The sequence below is a fragment of the Chenopodium album genome, chromosome 18, assembly GCF_948465745.1.
Source record: "Chenopodium album chromosome 18, dcCheAlbu1.1, whole genome shotgun sequence".
Taxonomy (NCBI): Eukaryota; Viridiplantae; Streptophyta; class Magnoliopsida; order Caryophyllales; family Amaranthaceae; genus Chenopodium; species Chenopodium album.
In genome coordinates, this window is record NC_137851.1 from 16943990 (window position 1) to 16957985 (window position 13996).

Sequence of the window (13996 nt, forward strand, 5' to 3'; positions counted from 1 at the left end):
ATAAATAGTGGATGTGGATAAGCCAATGAGGTAAGAGATAGCGGCGGAGTTCGTGAAAAGGTTCACCATTGTAAGAAAAACTAAAAAAAAAAAAAAACCTATATTAATGGCCCAAGATAGTTCGAAGTGATGTAGCAGTAGGAAAGGAGGAAAGTTGTAAGTATACTCCCGTCGTTCCAGGAAATCTGACACAATCAACATTGCACACATGCCAATGCACTAGTTTGATTTTATTTTTACATAATTAAACATTAATGAAAATTATTATAAAAATTATATTATGAAACTTCACATTAATATCTATCTAACATATTTTATGATAAATTATGTTTTTATTATGTTAGTTAAAAACGCCCCAGGTATGCTGGGACGAAGGGAGTACAACTTAGTGAAAACCAATAAAACAATACCACCTCTATTACCAGATAATTCAACAAAATTAATATTCTAGTCCCTACCAAATACATGGCTACACTTCCAAAAACAAAAAAAAACACAACCCCCTAACAAAAAACAGGGATGAGCACGGAACAGAAGGGAAGTAGACATGTACAAAATTTCTCTCATCAATCTTAATCGAACAGGTTGGTTTGATATTGATTGGAACCTGAAGGATAATTTGGGTCACTCAACTTGTGGCTGTACTCATAAAGGATTTATGATGTTTTTCCTTGCTCTGGATACGACTGACAGTAGTTCTTCAACCATGCAGACGCAGATCTCAGGACACGAACCTCCCCAGCGAGAAGATCTTGCGCCATTTTTTGTCTGATAGCAAACTTCCTACAGTTTCTGGGTTCTAGCATATGCAGTGACTGTAGGTATGATATAAACATCCTCAATCAAACAAGGACAATGAAAGAAGAATAGATCAAAAAACTTATATCAGAATGCATATGCCATCTATTTATTTTTCTAAAATATCATCAATTCCTATCAGCAATTTAAACAAATTAGCCCTGCTTTGGCCACACAATTTTTGTTAATTCCAGGAGACCCATAATACGTGAAAAGACAGCATGCTGCAATACCATTGCAACTACCCCAGTGTATTACTAAAGCCAAATAAAATTGACCTTTACGAACAGAAAAGAATCAATTTTGACTTGAGCGTTGAATAACTAACTAATGATTGGTGCTTACCATTTAGCAAAATAGTTCAATATCTACCTACCAAGTTAAATTAAGCCTGATGCAGAAGAGCTAAGAAAATAGCAAATGAACTATTAAATATAAGTATATAACAGTGATGGATATTTCAAAGAAAACAAATAGACAGGTGTCATCAACATATAAGATGTTTCACAAATTGCTAAAGAAAACTTTACCTAGGCAAGGATGTGAATCGTTAGAGGAAGAAAAGGAGATAGAATGTCTACCAGTAAATAATGCTCAATTAAGAATTTTGTTGCAGAAGGGGATGATAGAATGACAACCAGAAAATAATGCCTAATTGAGAATTCATGTTAATTGAAGGACTTGTATCAAACTGGTAAGCTTCGGTAATTTTCAGTCATCTTGTTCTTACCTTAATTGACACATCATATTTCTCAATCAACTTACTGATTAGCAAGAGCAAAATCTCATGTGCTCGTAGCTCCAAGGTCCTATTACTCAAAGGACGCCGCGCTAGCCGGCCATCATGTTGAGCAGCTTCGACAACCAAGTCATTTAATTCTGCATGTCAACCACTGATCAGAAAGTGTCAGAAGGACAGAATAATATAATTTACAATTTTGTCAGGCATGAACACCTAGAAAGTAGGTATGTAAGATACCTTGAGAACAGGTACAACACAAAATACGAGCAAATGCACAAAGTGATTGTGGGATTCCCTTCCCTTTCCCTCTAGACGACCTTACTTCCCTGTAACATAATGAGTTACACGAGAAATGCAGATAAGCAACAATAATACATAGTTCAATAAACAGTCCACATGATAGTACAGAACCCAGATCAATATTGGAAAAACTGAGAGCCCAGCAGGGTTTTCATCAAGCTTGTCAGAAAACGTGTTGTTGACAATTGGGAATCTCAATAAGAGCAATGAGATGATTTAAGAACTTGATACCAAGCATACCCTTTTATATACATTAAGTGTCAAAAATGTCAATGGTACTTGTAAAACTATCAGTGAAAAATGTTTATAATCTACTAAATCTAACTTCATATACTAATTGTTACCTTCCATTACTTCAGCTATCCAACTAGACTTCTCTTCTAGAACTCAAGCTTATTACAGTCATAAGTAGTTGATTGGAAATTGGAAAGTTAATGACACATATATAAGAAGGGATCAAGAGAGTATATGTACTTTATCACAAAAGACGGCCCGGAAGGGCTGAAGTTTGCATCCTTGACTTTTGACAAACAATGCTTTTGCAGAATATCCAACTTCATTGCTCGTAGATGATCATTGTAAGGTATATCAAGGTGAATGATAACCTGAAAATAATAGGTGTTACACAAGTGTAAATTTCACTTGACAGCATCCTTGCAGTTAAGCATTACAATATTAGGTCAAATTTATGCAACACCATGATAATATCTGGACAAGTAATCAATACTTTCTACATAACTCTAAGGTGCAGGCCACAATTGCATCAATATAAACTAAGAACTACACAGTTCAAATATTTACAAGGAACAATTGACAATTAGAGGCACAAATTGATACTGCACTGGGTGACAACAGTATGATACAAGGAGAGAAAAGCATTTAACTGGTATTCAGAGGGTAAGAAGACAAAGAACAGATGAAGAAGCCAGTGAAGCCCTCAATGGAAACCTAGAACCTAACAAGAACCAGTCAAAGGCAGGAAATGTATACACCATTCATCTATTTCTAGCAATGCCGAAAATGCCGCTGCATTGAAGCCCTTGCTCTATAATCTCAGATATGTTGTTCATACCTCCAAGTTAGGAGTTTTGGACTTTTGGAGTATCCAATTATTCATTGATTTAAAAGTAGGAAGGAGGCTGGGAGGGGTTGGTACAGAATAAGGGAAAATTTAAGACTTTAGTAACAGGAAACTTGGGCTTGAAAAGTAAAATGCCTCTCAGGCAGTCAGAAATTTAAACACATGCAATTACAGACAAGCATGCCCTATTGTGTCAAAATTACATTAATTTGAATACACAACCTTTATTCAATAATGTTTGTTGGACATTACTTATAAAGGATGCTTCAAATGTCTACATTCTATATTCAAACCTTTACAATTGCTGCAATTAATTTCCAAGTAGTATGTGATCATAGGCACTAATTATACTCCCTCCATTTTCTTTTGATCTTCTTGTTAGAATCCTGACACTATTGACAATTTGAAAGAAGTTTTTAATTACCAATATACATGATGAATACATAGTCATGTGGGGTCTTGTTTGATTCATTTCAATGAATACTATAAGAGTACAATTTTTTTTTTTTATTAGCACATTATTAGATATATTAATAATCAAATATGTGCATTGACAAATGTGAACACTGCACAATCAATACAAAAAGAACAAAAGAAAGTGAAGGGAGAACAAAACAAGGGTAAAAGTGAATATTTTATTTATTGGACTAGTACCTAAATATGGTTGTTCTGTCAAACATGTTTTTTTTTTTTTTTTTTTTTTTGATAATCGTCAAACATGTATTCATTATACTATTATAATAGAAAGCAAGTATCCTAAGGATGTTTTATATACCAAAAATGAAAAATATCCCTAAGGATGGATCTTGGGATGTTTCTAACATGAGTCCTGGTTTTTGTTGTTCCATGCAATAAAGCAGAAAGTGTGTTTCTTTGCTTCAATTGATGCACATATGTGACATTGAATTTTTTTATGTCAACTGCCCCTCTTCAACGGTTCAACCTGACACTTGACCACCTGACACATTCTCTTATGTATCCCTGCATTATAAAGGTAGAAAGAAAGGCTCTAGACAACAAGGGGTGATAGAAGTTTAAAATTGATGAAGAAAGATGATTTAAACAATGGGATCTCTAGACTCCAATGCAAATATTACTATGTTCAATCAAACCCTCAGCAATCACAAGTTAAGGTGTGAAATGGAACAATAACTTTATGCTCCATGACGTATGAACAACAGTACTGCATCCTCATTAAAATAGTTGTAAAAGGGTAGCAATTAGCCACTCTCATAAATTTTACGTAGCTTAGCAAGGACTAGCTAAAATATGGTTGGTAATCAAGGAAGAGTGTATAAAATTCAATTGATTCTGGAAATACAATTTCCAAGTGAGTAACACACTTGAGCTTGGTAAAAGCTAGTCCATAATCCGTAGAACTGGGACTTCACACTTCAATGCATCCATTTCCCCTTATTTTGGATATTGATAATAAACAACTGTTGACTCGGACTATGCCTTCTACATCTCCACATAACAATTATGGTGAGAATTAATCAAAGATTAAACAAAAAGGCACTCTACCAAAAGTCCAAAACATCCTTTTCCTCGTTGTTTAATACATGTTTTGCAACTTTAGCTCCAAAACTACTTTAAAATCTAGGGGTGCGGGGTGCCGGGGTGGCATGTTTATCAGTGAGGATATGATAAAAATAAAAGGGCTTCTCAAGTGAATAAGAAACACAACCTTGGGGCCTTGTTCTTATCATCAGCAATATCCAGATTCCAGACCTTGGATTTGAGATTTCAAAGATAGCATGCAGGTTGGATGATGAATTTTTTTTAACAGTAGGGAGGAATTATATAAAATGACAGTCATTTTCCAACCTTGTTACTCATATTCTTCATTTCTCTGTCCTCTAGTACAACATGGACATGTCATTAGATTTGACAGGTTGGCAGATTAGCACATACCAATCAGCCATTCAATACTTCCTCTCATTACACATAATGTATCTTAATCTAATAAAGGAAAGCCACTCCAAATCATTGTTTTAAGCAAGGAAAAAATTAGCAGATTTTGACTGAACACACCAGACAAAAGAAACAAGCGCAGAATGTATCAATGAGATTCAGCCAAACTGTTAGCCTTGTTCTATGGGTTGGAGAGGAAAGCCTTGAAATATGTCAATACATCAAAACTGCCTTGAAATATGTCAATACATCAAAACTGAATCCAACACAGGTGTAAAACTGAGAGTTCCAGTGACAGCGTTAAACAAGTTGCAAAACAAGGTAATTACAATATAAAGAAGCATCAGCATCAACAACTAGGTTAGTTCCTAGTAAAATTACTGAGATGAAGTGCAGTAAAAGACATAGGATTCTATCTCTAATCAAATCTGAAAACTAACCTGGTCATACAAGTTGAATGGAACTGTATAACCAAAGTCTAATAGAAGCGTTGAGTTCGGAAACCTTCCATACCGTATCAAAACCTGAAAAAATTGGGACATATTGTAGTTTACTAGCTCACAAACATTCTATGAACCACAGATATTCAGAAAGTGAAGCAAAGGACTACTGTCCTTTTCAACAGTTTTTTACAAAAACTTGTTACACCCAATATGTCGTGTTATGAGCTTAGAAGATAAAACAAGTGTCACCCCAAAATTCAATCACTTCAAGTCTTGGTGGAAGTGGGGAATTTAAAGATATACATAAAATTAATAGGTTAATGGACAGACTAGTAGAAATGGATGCAAGAATTATTGGATGAGTTGGAAAAGTGTTGAAAACAATTTGGAAAAGTTCAAATATATTAGGAATTTAGGATTATCACTAATCTTAGAAAAGGAGAAAAAAAAAAAGATAGCAGCAGAAAATTCATGGTTTAGAGATTAAGAAAGCAGAGGATATGTATTCACCAGCTCGATCCAAAGCAGAAAATTCCAATCTGAAACCAATATATAAAAGTACGACAACAAATCCGACGAAAAATATATGAATTCAAATGGGAAGCAGGTTGGATTTGGACTTTTGGAGGCAGCATAGAGTCCAACCTAGACCTGAATTTGGAACATAAGATGTGCTTCAAGTTTTTTCTATTTATTATTTATTTGGAATATAAAAGCAAAGGAATCTCTCTCTCGCTAAAGGTGCCAAGAAGCCCAAAAAATAGCCACTTTGAGAAAGGCACTATGCAACAGAGAATTATGCAGAGTTGCAGGCAGGACTGCTCAAGAAAGACAAGACTTATACGAACTAATAAAGAGATTCCTTCACCTCTTCACCTGGAGCATAATCTCGATCAGCAATGACCTGAAAGGTCAAAATTAATCAGAAAGTAAGAATAGGAAATATCTTTGAGGAGAAGCATAATAAAGTACATTTAGGGATGATAAAAAATGGAGTAATCAAGTAATAGAAAGCTTATAATACTGAAACTAAAGGTTTGCTCATTTGCAATTTATACTATATGATATATCCATTGCATAATCCAAAAAAGCACAAACTATTCCAGCCATGAGAATTAAAAAATTTACATGTGGTTGGACTGCAGTCTGCACGTCAAATATCCAAATGGCGACACTATGAGATAAAATGTGCTTCCTCCGTTCACTTTTAGTTGGAACACTTGAAATTTTACATTATTCACATTCTTACAATTAACCTTCTTTATTGATTAATATATTGGGCAAAATATAGTCATGTGCGATCTTGTTAGATTTGTCTCAATTTGTATTTTCACAATATCTATTTTTATATTATTTTACTTATTAAAATTTAAGATACGAAGGGTTAAAACGATGCCTTGGCAAGCGTGAATAGTAAAGTGTTGCAACTAAAAGTGAACAGAGGAAGTATATCCATGAAGGTATAGCTAAACTTGTCGATAATTTCCATTCTTGCAGGCTACACAATTACTCATCAGCCATATAACAATAACATTTCTCTCTATCCAAACTTTAATGAATGAGGAACAGAATCCATTCAACAATCAAAATCTTTTTCAAACTTATTTGGCTCATTAGAAAACTAAGCTCACTAGTTAACTTACATAAGACAGTAGACCACCAAATAAAGAGCTCATCAAAACTCCAAAAGCAGCTAAAAGTGACAATTAAATACTTTTTGGGATAAAGAACAGCCAGATATCTACCTAATGTCACTTCACTTATATTAATTTCTTTCGCATGAGTTCATTCACCAGTATACTGATAGTAAAACAAACAATAAATGTGTCACAAATAGAAATTGATATAAAGATTAAAAAAGGAAAGAAAAATTATCAACCAGTTACCTAAAGGAATATTAGAGGTGGAGATCAGAAAGAAACTACATTATTACATTAAGTAAAAAAAAAAAAAAAAAAAAATCCTTAATGTTTAAATTGAAAACAAGTATATACCCAATGAAGGACCACCTTAAGGAATCAAGAGAGCATATGAGCTCCAAATAGGACAACAGTGCAAGTAGCAACTGTGTGATTACTATATAAAGCATAATCTTAAATTGTACAAGCAAGCAAACAAGAAGTCATGTCTAGGTAAATTTAAAAAGTCCTACCTCTGATACTCTATCTTTTACATCACATAATACAACTGAGTCGGAGGTTCCATCATGATTTAAAAAGTCTGCAAATGGAATCTGCAGAAAACCTTCAGTAATTTTGAGAGATGATATCAAGACTAAGACGGATGATACATACATATAATTTGCATAAGTACTTGAATCTTGAATTACTTGAGTGACTATACCAGCGATTGTCCCTTCATGCTTTCCCAAGCTCGAGATGCAACTGAAAGTTTACAATTTACAAAAATGGCATCAAATAATAGGACCATGCAGATCTTTGTGGCTAGTTCGAGTTGTTCAACAGCCACATGCATAATGCATTCAAAAGATACATTATTGCTAAATAAACATCTAATTAAATGACTATCAATTTTTATTTTGTTGGACATTAAACAATGAATTCTACAGCATACTTTATACCTCGCAATAAATTTTTAACATGATAGTGTCTACAGTAAAACTGAGTGATACATTATTTTCACAAAACTACGCAGCAGTGCTATTATCAGTTTATCTGTTAATCACAGCAAAGGGAGATATAAAGCAAGCAGTAATTTATTTGAACATATCCACATACCTATACCGTAGGCATGTTTGAAGCTGTCAAATTGAACATCCTCAAATGCATCAGGAAAGCGGTCAAAAACCTGAATTGTATACATATAAAATAAATCCTTCCCTAATAATGGGTCATATGTGATGCAAATTGACAGAATAAAAGCAAATATGGAGAATATGCCAAGGACACAGGTAATTTCGTCCTATGCAAACATTATATCACCTATGTTTTTGTGTTCATTCCATTTAGGTCTAATTATTTATGTACGCATCTACTTCATTCATTTTTAAACTCACTTTACTATTTACAGCTCTTACCCCACAAAATTTACACCTTTCTTACACCAAGTCACCAACCCACCTTTTTAATTTCATCTGTCATACTCTACGCTTATTTTCTTATACCCACTCACAATTTTCGAAGTTTCTTAATTCTTTTATGTAGGATAACTATAACGGAGTAGAGTAAAAAACGACGGTATCATAAGTCCTTTATTAATATTAATAAGTATCAAATATACTCGTCTCCCTAAGGCAGTAAATTGCCAAACTGTAAATGGTCTTGTAAATTGCAAAACATACTATAATCTTCAATTAAATCCTGATTGGTGACCAATCTGAAGCCTAATAGCATAGAAACCATTCATAAAAGTAATAATAAACCTAATAAAAATAAAAAGCTTACTGGTTTGATGACCAAATAGTCTTGTCTAATTTGAGCCTCATGGTTAATTGTCTCCTGGTACACTGAACTTTGTTGTATCATCTCTAATTCTGTTTCACTCCAAAATATCTACAAAATGAAAATAAAATAAAATAAAATTTACATTCTGCATTCATGACACCGATCATCCACAGGGTGGGGGGGAAGATGTACTATACAACATGGCCAACCTACCAATAGTAATCAATTATGTACTTTCACACAATCTTAAACACACACACACACACACATATGTATATTTAGAAAGATGGAGGAGCATTGTAGCAATACTACAAAATTTAATTGCTAAATGAAGTCACCATTTTTTAAGTAGCGAATAATTGCCAGTTCTTTTCTATGGGTAGCTCACTATACAGATCCAAATTGATAGCTCACTTAACAGATCCTTTATCTACACTAAAAATATGCTCTTTAGGGATGCAAATGAACTGAGCCAGGCAAGCCAATGAATTAAGCTAAGTCCAACTAAGGCTCAAGTTTGTTTTTTTTTTTTTTTTTTTTTTTTGGAAAATTAAAGATCTTTTCAACTGAATACAGCACAAGATTAACAAGAGCCACAAAGATACAAGAATTTATGTACATGTTTATAAACAAAAGTAAAATAAATATTTAAATACAATTGAGTCAAGCCTGCTTTGTTATATGATACCGAATGTTAGGTCGTAAAGCATTGTCACATGCATAAGATGAATGTGGCGAGATGCGTATGTTGCGATGGATGTGTGGCCATACAAGAAAGGATCGTTAGCGGAACGAGATAATTAGGAAGAAAGTAGGAGTTACATTGATTGTGTACAAGATGAGGGAGAATCTCTTAAGATGGTTTAGTTATATAAAGAGACAAATGAGGCTCCGGTAAGAAGGCTTGAAGAGTTGCAAAGTGTTGTGATTGCGAGAGGTAGGAGAACACCTAAGAAAACTTGGAAGAGGTGATTGAGAGTGATATAAGTGCTTTGGGGATTGAGGAAAATATGTTGTTGGATAGGGCGGTGTGAAGGGAGAAAATTCACATCAACGTGTCATGATTGTATATACTTTTTAAAATTTATCTTTGTATTTACTTTGATTATTTTACCCCATTCGTGTTTTATGAACTACGAGTATATTGATTTCCTTTGCTAAAGTTTTCCCAACCTTAATGTTTTTACAACAACATTTTTACCACTCTTTCTTAAATTTTATTCTTAGTTCTCTTATAAAACTCATGTGGTATAGATTAGGCCTCAAACATATGCCTAAGAGAAGAAATTGAGGTCAAAGGCAGGAAGAACACTTACGAGCATTAAATTAGTGGTTTTAGGGGACGGCAGATGCTGATATAAAGAATCCTATTTTAACATTATTCATTTTATTTAAAATTTGATTTGAAAAGGCATAGCTTTAGAAACTGATTGATAAGAGATATTTCTTGAAAACAAGTGTAAGATTCAACATACTTACGGGCCTCACGAAGAAATCTTTTTTTTTTTTTTTTTACAAAAAAAGGAACGAAGCCCAAACACAATGCCTCAAAAAAAAAAAAAAAAAAAAATCACCCGGAGCATAACCAACTACCCAACTGAATGTAAACATTGGCTTCTTGCGCATCAAGGCATCAATTTCAGTAATGTAATTAATTGGACCATGTTACTTTATAGTTGCTCAACTTTAAAATAAGGTGATATTGTGAGACAATGATGGACACCTCCAACAATCACATATACCAAAATAGGTTGGTTTTCTTCTTTTTTCTTTTATAATTTTGAATCACATAAAATAAAAGGTGAACTAATAATGCCAAAATTTTCAATCCATGCTAATACAACAAATCCACTCCAATTTTTATACATACACAAAAAACACAATTGGCAAGTAAACAACAGAACTACCCCCTGTTGGCGGATAACAAAGTACATAATCACAAGAAAACGCTCCTACAAGATTACAAGTTGTCAAGTTATGAATGTACATAATACGATACACCATATTTCTTTGTCAAATGGTGCAACAAATTATATTAAACACAACAAAGATGCAAAAGAACAGGAAAACAAATTTCAAGGCGGAATCAACAATAAAGTGCTCTTCACAATGGCACAACGCAGCACAACCCAATTATAAGAAATAACAAATCCAAGAGAAAGAAATGAAATTACCGTACTATTCAGCTCTCCGTGCTGAGGAAGACAAGAGATGTAAGGAGCCCATTCAGAGCTCTACCAGGAAAAAAAAAAAAAAAAAAAAAAGAAAGAAAAATATCATATCAAACACCAACTTAATTAAGATTCCAAAATAAATATAATGAGTCTTTCTATCTATCTATCTATCTATATATATGCACTTCATCTATTCTTAACTAATTGCATTAACTAACTTTTAAAACATTAAAGATAATTTTTCATCCCTGAACTCATTAGTTGGATATTAAGCCATACCTGACCTTTTTTCTGCTCAGCTAGAATAACTACTGCAAGTTTTGCAACAGTCCCTACTGTATCAGCAACCAAGGGCTTGATTTCGGGAAGGATATCATCAGGAGATATTTGCTGTCAGTTCAAAAGTGACAGGATCTTGAGAAAATTTAGTTAATAGTATCCTGGACGTAATACAACTCCCTCCACAACATTTACCACTATAAAAGGAACTTTCAAAAGGCAGTCTCCAGCTTGTATGCTCTTACAAGCAAACAATGACCTATAAGGAAAAAAAAAAAACCCCGAATACAATGTGAATAGTATTTCCTCCAGGACAGAATAAAGTATCAATCAGCCTTATCATCCCCTAAGTTGAACCACACAATTTGTTTTTATTTAACTTTACAGCTAAGAGCAACCACATCCATTGTGCAGATATACACCATTCTATGAAATTCTGGAAAAAGAACTTAATTCCATTAACCACACTCGTGGAATAAAAGCCATTGTATTTATAAATGAAATTCTAGCAATCCATGGTATGAAATTATGAATTGCTCCCTGGTCTGTGTGGAAGTGGGCTTGTTGTGAAGCTTGTGCCCAAAATTCTTTTATTTTTCACAATGAAGATGGGTCAAAAAACGAGTTTTGGTAGCCTGCACTTCAAAATACGTCATTCTGAAGTTTGTAATTCAGTTAAAGCAGCAGCAGGTAGCATGCAACCCACTCCTACAACATGTATTCCCTTGTTAGGACTCAAAATTATACTTGTTCAGATAGCTTAGTGTTGATATGAATTGTACAATATTTCACGTGTACAATATCTAAAAGAGTAAATCTAGCATGGCAACTTATACAGGGTGCCCAGACCCAATATTGCATAAATTAATTATTTTGTTTTGAGCGGATGGATGCTTGGATACATAAAATAGTAGCTCTAGTGTGATGTCCTCTCCATCAATATTTTTACAGGAAAGAAAATCTTTTTATTAATTAAAATTGATTTTATGATTGCAACTGAATATTTTCATTACTTACTTTTACTAATTGGCAATGATTTTTACTAATTGATCAATATGATTTCTCATATGAAGTTGCTATCGTCATAATATTTTATTGAATGGGACAAATTTTCACAGATTAATACTTACTGAGTTTGAACATAAATTGTTTTTTGTACTGAATATTACATATGAGGGTTGCCAAACACAGAAAGATTAACTTATAAATACACGGTTCATATAATTATCATTGTGCACCCCATGCACGAAAGATGACCTGCATTTGTTTTAAACTCTTTTCAGTACTATCAGTAGTATATGCCAGATTCTCACCCCAAAAAATTCGATTTTGCTCTTAATCCTATCTTTCATAAAAACAATGAACGAATTTCAAGACAATCGACACCGCCTGTGAACCTAAAATCCGAACTCTTATTCGTCACTTTCCAAATTCCATCAGTAATAATTACAACTAAACAATAAGAATTCGGATATTCCACTAACATCAACTCATTTTCCTAAGCAATTAACCAAAAGAATTCAAATATTTCTCGAAAACTTCTTCAATTAATAATTAGTACTCCTTTCGACTCCCAAAGAAGATTTTCACAGCATTCCATATCAAATTCACAACAATTTCAAATCATAACACCCATTAACACGTATAATTTTACAAAATCAGCCATGAAAAAATTTAAGGAAGAAAATGAACCTTCCAAAATCAGAATTTCCAATCGAAAGAAGTTGAGAAATCTGAACTTCAGCCTTTTTCTCCAACCATGGCAAAAAATCATCGCAATCTTCGTCTCTACACCTTGAAACCTATCAAATTGTAAATTTCAAAATTCGGAAAAATTAAGTGTTAGTTAATCAGATTGAAATCTGGAAATTGTAAGTAGCAAATTCAATTAAAGTCGAGAATTGGAAGAAAGAGATGACGAACCTTGAAGCTGCGAGGTGATAAGCTGTGCTGGAATTTGAAGGGAAGAAGATGAGGAGAAAGAGTGAGAATTGAACGTTTAAAATAGGAGAAATTCAGCGCTCGCGTAAATGAAAGCATTGTCAGCTCAAGTGTACTAGCTGTTGACTCTACAGTCTGCCCGTGCTATTTATAGAGTGAGCACCCGATAAGATGAGAAAATACAAGTTCATCAAATTGATAAACTTGAACGGGGCATTTGGTTAGTAAGAAGGATAAAAAAGGAGGATAGGGATAGGGATTTAGTAACGAGGATTATATAAAAATTATCCTTGTTCCTTGTTTGGCATAAAATAGTGTTATAAATATGGGCATACGGTACATTTAAAGTTATTTTTGTCCTTTCATGTATCAGCTCCTTTACACGTGATACCTATTCACGCGTAACTCATGCTTTTGGTTCTATTTCTTTATTTTCTCTCTCTTCTTTTCTTCTTTCTCTCTCTTCAATTTCCAAAACTTCTTTTGTTAGTTTTCAATTTCTTAATCTTCTTTCTTCCTTTTTTCTTAGAATTGTTCTAATTGCTACAATGGAGAAATCTAGGTAAATTTCCTCTCTCTCTCTCTCTTTTCAATTTTTGTTTGTGTTTTTGGTTATATGGTGATTTATTTTATGTATTTTTGTTCAATTTTACTTCGAATTATGTTTCATGGATTTTTTGCAATTAATTATACCTCGTATAAGCTTTTTGTGCTCAATTGTTCAGAATTTTTCGCTCAATTATAATTCGTTATAATTTGTATAAAATTTTGTGCTCAATTTTCACTTTGCTCAATTTTATACGGAGTATTCATTATACTTCTTAAGTTACATGTATTTTTGTTTTAATTTCTTTGTTATTTCATTAATGTCTTCTTCATTATGTTCAATTTCTGTTTAAATTTCATTAATGTGTGATTAA

The 13996-nt window shown here is 33.3% G+C and overlaps 1 protein-coding gene across 3 annotated transcripts; it reads right to left on the reverse strand.

Moving 5' to 3' along the window:
• Positions 1-389: 389 nt before the first annotated feature.
• LOC145591584 (ribulose-1,5 bisphosphate carboxylase/oxygenase large subunit N-methyltransferase, chloroplastic-like) lies at positions 390-13259 on the reverse strand. 3 transcript variants are annotated; one of them, XM_081648087.1, is made up of 15 exons: positions 13059-13259; positions 12828-12937; positions 11331-11394; positions 11136-11246; positions 10857-10916; positions 8683-8790; positions 8017-8086; positions 7622-7662; positions 7431-7511; positions 6147-6182; positions 5276-5359; positions 2315-2445; positions 1778-1866; positions 1564-1677; positions 390-815 (listed from the first exon to the last, which is right to left on the reverse strand). In XM_081648087.1, exons 1-15 carry the CDS (start codon positions 13173-13175, stop codon positions 784-786), a joined length of 1248 nt encoding a protein of 415 aa, XP_081504213.1. In that variant the 5' UTR covers positions 13176-13259; the 3' UTR covers positions 390-783. The 3 variants fall into 3 exon arrangements, with proteins under 3 accessions (XP_081504213.1, XP_081504212.1, XP_081504211.1); XM_081648086.1 differs by having other exon boundaries at positions 1529-1677; positions 7431-7522; positions 8017-8039; positions 13059-13258; XM_081648085.1 differs by having other exon boundaries at positions 1529-1677; positions 13059-13255.
• Between the last annotated feature and the right edge of the window lie 737 nt (positions 13260-13996).